At 41.1% G+C, this 11,106-nt stretch overlaps 1 protein-coding gene across 1 annotated transcript; it reads left to right on the top strand.

Moving 5' to 3' along the window:
• Window positions 1-555: 555 nt before the first annotated feature.
• On the top strand, window positions 556-7,479 carry POLR2M (RNA polymerase II subunit M). The gene is made up of 4 exons (XM_057382765.1): window positions 556-823; window positions 1,600-2,295; window positions 2,954-3,176; window positions 3,944-7,479. Exons 1-4 carry the CDS (start codon window positions 738-740, stop codon window positions 4,079-4,081), a joined length of 1,143 nt encoding a protein of 380 aa, XP_057238748.1. The 5' UTR covers window positions 556-737; the 3' UTR covers window positions 4,082-7,479.
• Window positions 7,480-11,106: the final 3,627 nt, after the last annotated feature.

Genomic DNA, 11,106 nt, shown 5'->3' with positions numbered 1-11,106 from the left:
ACAACACACAGGATCTATCTTTAATCTCTGCGAGAACTAACACTACAATATGTGTTTAACACACACATAGCATTCATCTTAATATCTGCGAAAGCCAACACTATAATATCTGTTTATAACACAAGGAATCATCCGATTAGAAGTTGTTTCTAAGCTAGCACCCTCTTTCCGTTCCTTGAGACTAGAAAATGCCAGAACTTAGATCTCACACAGAAAGAGAAATCGCGACAGAAAACGGTTTTATGGCACTCCCCTGTCTTCATTTAGGCTGGCAAGCTGCCAGAAGCTAGCACTCCCGCAAAAGAAATCTTCCAAATAGAAGGTATTTCGTGCATCAGCTCCTTCTCTGCAGCTTCCTGCTTCCTTTTGCGAGCAACGCGTACTCTCGCTCTCCGCTGTGCTGTGAGGAGCGCTCCGCTTTCGTGCGGAACACGGTGCCGGCAACAGAAGCTGGGGYGGCTGGCGGCGAAGAAGGACGCTGCCGGAGGACGCTGTGCGCGCAAGCGAAAAGCATTGCAGCGGAAAACACAAACCACAGCGTTCCCAGCTGTTGAGGCAACTCTCCGCCTGCTTCGGGCGAGTCCTTCGCTCGTTCCCTCAGGGCTCTGCCGCCGCCGCGCGGCGGGCAGGGCTGGGGGGGGGGCCGTGCCGGCGTTCGCGGTCCGAGCAAGCTGGGCCCTGCTGCCGCGCCGTCGCTTCCGGCAAGATGGCGGCTGGCGCGGCGCTGCCGGGTGCCCATGGCGGAGGCTGCGGGGCTGCGCGGGCGGGCGCTGCCCGAGCTCCGCGAGATGCTGAGGCGGCAGCAGCGGCTGCTGGCTGACCGGTGAGGGCTTCCCTCCGGCTTCGCCCGTCTCCGCGCAGGCGGCAGAGGACGAACCGCTCGCTCGTGTTCCGCTCCTGCGAGGGCTGGCGAGGCCGCGGGTACCCCCGGGGCTCCAGCGGCTGGAATACGGGGCAGCGCTCAGGTTGTGCTTGTCCGTGTGGTTTYGCAGCCTGCGGCCACAGGGATAAAGACCTGCCCTGTGAGGAAAGGCTGAGAAAATTGGGATTTTTCAGCCTGGAAAAGAGAAGATTTTGGGGTGACCTAATTGCGGCCTTCAGAACCTGAGGGCAACTTACAGAAAAGATGGGGCAAAACTATTTACAAGAACATGTAGTGATGGAGAAGGAGAGAATGGGCTCAAATTGAAAAACAGTAGATTTAGATTAGATACAGAAGGAAGAAATTACTACCTATGACGGTGGTGAGGCACTGGAACAGAAGCTTTGGCTGGCCCATCCCTGGAAGTGCTCAAAGCCAGGTCGGATGGGGCTTTGAGCAACCTGGTCTGGTGGMCAGTGTCCCTGCCCATGGCAYAGGGTGAAATGAGATGATCTCTAAGCTCCCTTCCCACCCAAACCATTTAATGTCATGTTTCACTGACAACGAATGGTTACTGCTGTGCTACAAGTGCTTTGCATCTTTCTGAAGTTTAGTATGTAAATAAGCTGATGTTACAATGTGAAACCCATCTCATCAGCTACTCTAATAACGCACCTCTGTATCTCTGATTGAAATAGGATCGTTTGTAATAATTTTTGTTTGTTTGTTTGTTTTAGGAAGTTCATTGGTAGGCTTCCAGATAAGGGTAAGAAGATCTCTGATTTTGCTGAAAAGCTGAAGMTTGCCATTTTACAAGAGGAAGAATTAGCCAGGACAGCTGAGCTGTTATCTGCTGTCAGGTTGGAGTTTCGAGCAAAACAGGAGGAGATWAATACAAGCAAACAGCAAATTGTCCTAAATGAGGACACAGARAACTGTGCAAATTCCTCAGTCTTTAATGTAAACTCTAGTGTTAAAGACATTTCTGACATTTCTGCTGAAAGGAAGGAAGCAGAATTTATTGCGGAAGATGYCACAAATACAGCTTTGGAAAATCAAAGGACTCAGAGGAAAAACGAAAAAGTAAAGACTGTTACAAAGGATCAGAATAGTTTTTGTGAAGTTGTCTCCAAGTTGGCCACAAGCAATCATTTGAACAATGATCAGCAAGTCTCTCAGGGCAATACTGAGGATGGTACAGAAAGTACAGCAGCTTTGGGCAGTAGTAGAGATGCCTTGATTGATGCCTTTCGAAGAGTTACAATTGCAGATAGGGATAATAGTGRAAAAATACTGGAAAAAGAGCAGAATGTGGCAAAACAGAAGGGCAATGCATTTGGAAGCCAGCATCCCAAGACACCACATTACATTGAAGTTCTAGAGGCCAGAGCCAAGAATCCAGTSATTAAAAAACCCAAATTTAAAACAAATGCGTAAGTATTATAGAATAGAAAAGCTTTTTATGAGATCCTGATGTGCATAAAATTGGAAATTGTACATAACTAGCATTATGGCTTTATTTTCTAGTAATGGTTAAAGAGATTTAGTCTCATGACATACAAGGTTAATACGTTGCACTTCAACTGTAAATGCCACAGAATTTCAGTACTGAGCAGTGGTCTAATTCTACCCAGTTAAAATGATTGTCATGAATCTTCATAGGATTTCATAGCTTAAGGTACAAAACTGCTAAACAATTGACAAAACTTTTGGATCAATTCTAGAACATGTATAMCTTTATTAGCTCAAAGCTTTTTGCTTTTCCTACACTTACAAGGCAATTACAGTTCACACTGTCTGTTCTGGTAGAAATAGCAGTTTGTACCTCRTGTGACTCCCAAAGCGTTGCTACTTCAGTTTGCTAATAAACGAGCAAAGCAGTTTGGTTCACTCTCAGGAGGAGCTTGTGATACTATCTCTCTGCAGGGAAATAGTTCTGTTTTTTCTGAGTGCTGCTTAYTTTTTATTTGTCTCTGTTTTCATAGTACTTAAGATTTATTTTGAACTCTTACGTGTTAAAAGTTTTGGAACTGGAGTTGTTCAACCTTGTGATGCAAACTGGTCACAACTTAGGTGTTTTATGTCTTCCAGACTATCAGGAGAGCAGAGTGGATCATCTCATGGTTCTTCATCCAGTCGATCACCCGGAGAACTTGGCTCTCCAATTCCTCCAGAAGAAAGACGACTCAGAGATAAGAAACATTTGGATGACATCACAGCAGCTCGGCTGCCACCACTTCACCACTCCCCTGCTAAGCTGTTACCCATAGAGGAATCCATAGCAATTCAGATACAGCAGAAAGAAGCTTATGAGGTATGAATTTACAATTCGGTCTGAAAATTATATAATCAGGATCACTCCTAAAAAAAAACCAATAAAGGGATCTTTTCATGATGRGGAATTGAGATGGGCAGATTTTGAGGAAAGGCACTTTGTCTTTATTTCTTTTAATGGTATAATTAAGGAATGTGTAAATAATTAATGTCCTCTGGAAGTGTTAGTTCCACATTAAACAAAATCTGTGTGTGTTGATATGCTGACTTTATTGCACTTACTTTGCTCACTTCACTCTTTATTAAAGAGTTTTTGTGAATGCATAAAGGCCTAGGAGTATTTGTTGCTTGTCAAATATGCAGATATCTACCTTTGCCTTTATTTATGCTGCACCTGAAGAATCCAACTTCTGAGTTTCTTCAAAATCTGTTGTAATGGATTTTGACTTTCCAGGTAGTGTCAAGCTAATGTTTAAATTATTAGACACTATTCTAGAAGGGTTCTGTTGAAACTATTAAYCTGTGATATTAGTGTATCACAGGTGGGACTGCCATGTGGGGAATTTATTAAAAATTTTTATTAACAAGTCTTATTAAAAAGAACCAAATATTAATAGCATAGTTATGTATAAGTATGAAAAGAAGCCTGAAATTTCTTTGCTAGTTACTGAAACTTTTAATTGAGCCCTCTTTGGAATTACTGATAGTATGATGCCAAGTTTATATTTTAGTATATTAGTTTATTCATAAGAATGACAAATGAACACTTTCTCTAACTAGAGTCCTTTTTATTTTTTTCTTACCTAGGAAATGCAAGCCAAGCTGGCAGCACAGAAGCTTGCTGAGAGACTAAATATAAAAATGCTCAGGTTTGAGCCAGAGGGGGATGCCTCAATGCAGTACAGAGAAGTGAGAGATGAAGATTATTTTTCAGCAGAAGACTGAATTCAAGAAAGGATGTCTGAGGATGAGCTGTGTAACTGATCTTTATGCAGTAGTTCTTAAACCCCAGACCTGAATATTGAGAATGCTTAATCTAGTCAGTTTTCTCTTAAAATTTTCATATGACATCTCCAGGAACGRTTCAGCATAGACATCATAAATATATATACATATATATCATGTGTATTTATCAGTCTTATGTGGCCACTTCTTAGAGAACTTGGGGCAGTTACTCCTTGTGGACTTTATAGTTCTCAGCTTTAGCAACAAGAACTCTGAACACTTTTGCAGGCTCTGATGGGTCAGCTACAAGAGAAGGCTTCTTCTGTGCAGAAATGTGACTGCAAAGGGCTTTGGCACAAAACATGTCCRTAAAGTAAGCTAAGGTGCCTGGGAACTGTTCACATGTAAAAGCTCTTGTCTTGTATAAATGTGAGATACTTCTTTTACCTATTTAATATTACCTTGCTTTTACCATGTGATGAAAACWCCTGCCCAGAGAGCTACAATAAATACCTGATCTTTAGGCTATAAGGTAGCTTCCTGACACAGCTTGTTTCTGTGCCTGCACCTTAAAATAACACTGCTGCCCTCATGTTGTAAATAGGTAAGAATTTATTTTGTAACTTGAATTCCATTTGGGCTTTAAGGGACTGCTGCTTGATTTTTGGTTATTATATCAAAGCACCTCAAGAAATCAAGTTAATCTGAAGACTTTACTATTTTTATTAAAGATTTTTATGGTTTTCCTTATTTTTGTACACTGCTTTCATACTTTGGAATAGTATTTTTTCATAGTCCAATACTGCAAAGTAAGATATCCACCCTCTGGTTTTCTAGGAGAAAGTGTTCTGTGTATTTTTAAGTTTTGGTAAACAACAAATAACCTTTCTTACAAGAACATGAAGAAAAATAAGAATTTTGAAAGATAAGGRACACACCTGACAAGTATCTCACAGCTGTATTTCACTGTGGACTAGGATTTTCMAAGCCTAGTTTGAGTTCAGTTCTTGAAAATAAACCTCAGAGATCCCTTGTATGGCCTGGCAACACCTGTTTTCCAAGATGTTACCACAGCTGTGGGTTTAGGGGTATTCCTGGATGTATATATGTTCCTTRAGGAATGATGTCTTTGGAAACCAAGGCTGCTTCAGCTGCAAGTCATTTAAAAAGCTGCACAGGATGAAAATGGGGCAGGAAGGTCTCTGCCACATCTTGAGTGCATGCAGCACTTTCCTAGCAGGCAGTAACTCTCTCCCAATTGTTCCACAAGCTCTCCGGGGYAGTTCCTGTGGCACAGTCCACACCCTGGCAGTGCATTTTGACAGATGAAACTGCTGCTAAGCTAACTGATATTTTTTCACTAGGTCATCTGATCTTTTTTCTTGTACCCTTTCCTCTTGCAGCTTTCTTGTTCTCATTATTCATTGGCTTCTCATCAGCTGCTTTTCTCTTTTTCTTAATAGGCTTACCTGCTGTCACTAAACCAAATCCATACTSCATACCCCTGCACCACCCATTCCCTTTCCTATGACATACTGCTGTGTGTGTCTAACTCCTGCCACATGTCATGCTTCCTCCTGCCACTGCTACCTTATCTTGCTTTCTGGAACTCCATCTGAATACTAGCTATGCACCTAGCACCTCCTACGTGCCTCAGTCCCTTTAATATCTCTCAGAGTCCACAATGTCTTTGTATTTTTGCCAGGACTGCGCTCTTGAGGCTTTYCTGTTTTGGTTTCAGAGTCTGCAGGTGTTTGTAATCTCCAGGCCTTCTCACCATTCTACCATCTTTTCATGCTTGGGGTTTTTTTCCCTCCTTTCTTTTCTATGTTACTTCTTCATCCTTCCAGCTTCTCACCATCACTTGCCTTTGTCACCATAGTTCTTTGGCTTGTTTTCAGCCATTCACATTCATCCCTCAGCATCCATGTTAATGACCCAGTTGRTCTCAGCTGTATCTATTTCTGTTCAGTGTGTGGCTCTGACTCACAGGCTAGAGGAGTGATCTCTTGTGGATGCAGCTCATCTCTCAGATCAATGCTTTCCATGCTCACACCTGCTTGTCCAGCTGCATCTTGTCATCAGCCCTCCTATTACGGCAGTTTGTACTGCTCAGGGACAAGCAGCTTCAGCACTGTATTGCCTTTCTCTTTGCTGTTCCATGAAACATAAATTATGGTTTCCAGGCTATTTGCATCTTTCCCCCTTGTTAGGATCATCACCCTTATCCTGCACAGACTGTGCTGTCACATCTCTGTAAGATGTTGTGTGTTTTTTCTCCATGCTGGTTTTCTGGGCTAAAGGAATTCACACAAAGCTACACAGGGACTTGTTTCTAGAGTACTGAAATTTATCTGCATAGGCTTCTGCTGGCCACACTTACTAAAACAACTCTTTGCTTGTGCTATTAACACATATTTTTGTTCTCTAAACTTTGTATAGCAGAGGCAATTTTCTTGGTCTTTATTTTGATAGCATTCAACATGCTGGGCCTTTGCCAAAATAATCCCTGAATGGGCAAACTTCACCTTTGTGGGGGGTGGGGAGGAAATCACTGTGGTAACAGGTGAAGTGCTTAAGTATTTGTTAAACAATTAGCAGCTATTCTGTGCACTTTTGGGGTGTTCTTGTGGAGAAGAGTCCTGTGTGACTACAAAGCCAAGCTAAAGGTATGAATTTTAAGTTATTATTTAAAAGTTTGCAAAACCTTGTTGCTTCTGAGGACAGGTATGCACTTTGAATTATGATTCTGTGAACAATAAGAAAGCAAAGTCAGGTTTAAAGAGTCCAACATTAAGGARGATGTGCAATCTAGAAGTTTGTGGAAGGTTGGAGTACAAGAGGATCATGAAATGATTTGTTGGATAATAAAAAGATGAATCTTTAAATGGTTTAGTCATGCTAAAAAAAGTTTCTGATTGAGTATGGTATTGCTGTTGTGTATTTCACTGTTCCCCAGTTCCAGATCATGTCAGAATGTATATTGAGAGTTGAGGAGCTTGTTCTTTCTCTTGAGAATGGACTGTTGTATTGGAATGGGCTGTTAATACAGTAAAAATAAACGTGGATAATATATTTTTGAAGTTGTTCATGTGAATAAGGTTTTGTTTAGACCATGTAAAGTCTAGAGGAAAATTGGAACTCTTGCTTCAGTACTTCACAAGGAAAACATGGAGAGGGAGCTAGGAAACAATGCCTATATCGGGAAAGGAAATGAGGAGTGCAAATTGATGAGAAAAGGCCTCTGTGACCTAAAGCTGGCTAATCTGGCAGGTCTGAGAGATGGTACAAACCTTAAACGTGTCCTGTGAGTCAGAGAGCTATAGCACATGAGGCAGGGATCTGGGCAGCACCAGCTGTAGTCCCTTGACTTCTGCATTGCTGGGAGTACCTGATTCCCAAASTGCACAGAAGAAAAGCCCTGTAACAGGACTGCTGTTTGCAGCTTTAACCTTTCCTGAGGGAGAGAACATGCAATCTGGTTTGCCAGCTAGGGTGATAACATCATCTAGAGGATTTAGCCAGCTAAAAATTTATGCTAAGTATTTAGGAAAAAAGATTTGAAAGAAGAAAAACCTAAATGCTGTTGTACCTTAATTATTTTTGGCAGACTTTAAGAATAGCTAAAGGTAGAAAAGACACAGAAGCTTTTCTTGTTTTTTAGAGTTACGTAGTTTTCTGTCTGATGTTTTGTGGACTACTAAGGGCCACATGATGAAAAAAAGTGATGGAGAGCTGTGAGTTTCTGTATAGAGGAAATGGGACTGGCAAATTGAGAGTACTTGGAAACTCTGTTACTGTTCTGTGGAATTTCTGGATCTGCTACAGGGACACAGTGTCAGGAGTCAGGGAAAACAATCGCAGACACTACCAACTGATGAATCAAAAGCCATGGCAAAAGCTGGTCATGAGAGCAGCCCCAGGCAGTGTTTGGGGGTTTCTGTGTGGAACTTACAGACACACCACAAGCTGGCAGCCTTTAGCAGCCTCCCGGAGGTCGGACCTGAGCAGTCTGAATTGTAGATGTGAATGTGGCTGCTGTTTCTTTGTGCAGCTCCAATGCAGAGCYAGCTCCCTGCATCCATGAGGCTGGAATCTCAGCAGTGTGTCTTGCTGGGTTTTGCCCATGAAAATTAYCTGTAGGACAGACATCTGACTGCCAGTTCAGAACATTTCTTGCATGGTTTGGGTGGTGTCTGGCTCCTCCTCTGCCTAAAGCAAGTTAGTGCCTGCAAGGAGTGTACCTGGGCCAGGGTAATTGCAATTGGCCTTTTATCACAAATGAAAATGAATGGCATAAAGAGGACGAGCTGAGAGTCCTCTGTGGGAAAAAGCTGTGCCCTACCCTGTGGGTTCTGCTGTAGGAAGAGGTGGCTTTTCTCAGCTTTCCCAGCCCTGCTTCTTTTTCAGACCAGTATAATAAGAAAGAAGCATAATTACTCCAAAGTATTTTGTAAGGACACATTTTTCAGGGTGCGGGTCTTACATGGTGTGGCCTTGCTCTAGGGAGGTGCTAACTGACCTGTACTTTCCCATAGTTTGTGGTTCACAGGTTTTTTTGCCAATTCACGGGTTTTAGATTGGTATGTGTGGAGATCACCATTGAGATTTCCTCATTTCCTAATGTTTGGGTTTAGGTTGTGAAATCCCACGTTCTGGAGGGAAAGGGAAGTAGAAAACACAGCTGTGTGAAAACATTTATTTTGTTGTGGTATTTTTTTCTTCCAGTCAGCTAATGACTGTGTTTTATTCTCATTCTCTGCAGTGCTATGTCACTGCTGCCACTATGATGGGCAAATGTTAGCTGACTGTAGCCTGAACACTTTACAATCACATTGGCTTTTCATGGGATATGGATGCTCAGCTGTATTTGACTCCTTTGCAAATCCATACTGTAATTATTACTATGCATGCAAAGCTTTAGAGGCATTTAGTCTTCTCTTGTTTAAAGCAACTGTTCTGATCATTTGGTTATTAACTTTTACTAAATTGCCCCTTGATTTGATGAAGCATGAAAGCTTCACTGCAATACTGAATTGAAGTCAAAGCTTAATTCCTCTAGGAACATTTATATGTGACTGCTCTGTTAAACTCTGATAGTGGCTCTGTGTTTTGTTTAATCTCTTAAGTGTGCAAGGGAATTTGTGAGTAGCAGTTGAGAATCAGTTGCTGGATGTGAGGAGACACAAATGAGCACAGTGAAATGTGTATGGGAACCAAATTGATTTTCAACCTCCTAGAAACATTGAACTAAGCATTTCACTTCTAATCACCTAAATATGAGTGGATGTGTTCTCCAGCAGTAAAGTATAAGAGAGACTTCCTGACAGGAAAATTTGTAAGAATTTTTATTGACACCCTCCTTGCTTTTCTCTCAGGCTCGATATTGGGGATCATAATTGTGTCATGTATGAATTGGCAGATCTCCACTGAAATAGTGAGGGATATAAGTGGAGCCATAATGCTTAATGAACAAATTCTTATTTCCTCCCTCTCTCCACACAGCTGGTATTAATGTACTTGCTTATTAGATCAAGACGGTGATATAATAAGCAAGTGGTTGCAGTCTAAGGTTTGCTGAGCACTTGATAGGAGATATTCTTTGTACACTTGTGAATAGAAATTTCTGTTGTAAAATTTTTGGACTTTTTTTTTATTTTTTCCTGATTTTTTTTTTTCAATTGTTACTTGATGGCAGTAACATAATTTAAATTTAATCAGAGACTAATCCGACAGTGGTGAGAATACTGCAGCTCTGGCTGTAACAGCACAGAGATCTCCTGCACCCATCTCTGAATTGAAGCTGTCATCTGCACTGCTCAACCTGTGCTGCACTGGGCACTAATAAGGTGACCAAACTGGTACTGCAGAATCACAACTGAATCTGAAGGTGCAGTGACATGATCTTTAGGTGGTACCTGTCATACTGATGAATGAGAACTAAAATTCCTTACCAAGRAGGGAACCTCATGTTAGTACCTAGCTACTAACTTGAAACTATGAAATGGCTTTGACACTCTTTTCTTCAGCCATCTTACAGCTCTGCTTCCACTTATATTGAATTAACATTGATTTTCTTTTGTTTTTGTACAGACCTTTAAAAGTGAATCCTCCAGCATTGGCCTACAACAAAATGAGGCCCCTGATTTTGGGTAACAGATAATATACATATAAAAATGAGCTGGGTTATCTGGCTATTATTTGTATTTGAATGTATGAAACCTTCAGAGACTGTGTAATAAGCTCTTTCTGTTGAAGTCACTGTTATGAGTGGTCTGTGTTGTCTCTTGGTTACTTTAAAAGTCTTGATGTAATTCTGGTTTCCAGAGTTACAGATCCATCAATTCCATTTGTAATTGTGTGTGAAATTACTTTGTCATTGGCTTTCCACCTGCTTGTTTCTTATGGGGGGAAAAAAAACTCAAGCCACACAGATTCACAAAACTTTTGTTGTATGTTATAATATTTTCTTTACTGACCCGGGTTATTGAATATTAATTAGAAATTCTTACATGCATTTCTCAGGACTGCTCTAAGTTGGCATTGTATTGATTATAGTACTGCTTAAATGATAGCTGATGATAAATATAATCCTTGCACAGACATTGGGCATCATCATGTGTCATGTCTGCAGACCAGTTTTTTTTTGCCTGTACGGCAGATTTTTGTGGCTGTGAGCCAGGAATTTTAATGAAAGAAAACATCAAAGATGCAGAAGAAATGAGAATATTAGTCAAAGAAGATACACAGTGATGCTCTCTGATAACCCCTGGTAATTGACATTAGAACTATGTGGGAGCAACTTAAATAAACATCTGGACACTGAGTTTAGACATTTCCAGTGACAAAACCCAGACAGATCTTCTGGACTTGCAATAATAAATATTTCAGTGAAGTCCACATGAATCAACTTAGAATTCTGTTTTCAATTATTCTAGTTTTATAAATATATCATAGTTAATTTTTCAGGGATACAGTTTCTTTTGAAGATTAAGGAATTTGATGTTTGCTTCATTCACATAAAG

The sequence above is a fragment of the Malurus melanocephalus genome, unplaced genomic scaffold, assembly GCF_030028575.1.
Source record: "Malurus melanocephalus ecotype Western Australia unplaced genomic scaffold, MMel_1.1 scaffold_586, whole genome shotgun sequence".
In the NCBI taxonomy this organism is placed as follows: domain Eukaryota; kingdom Metazoa; phylum Chordata; class Aves; order Passeriformes; family Maluridae; genus Malurus; species Malurus melanocephalus.
This window is presented reverse-complemented; position numbering and strand designations above follow the sequence as displayed.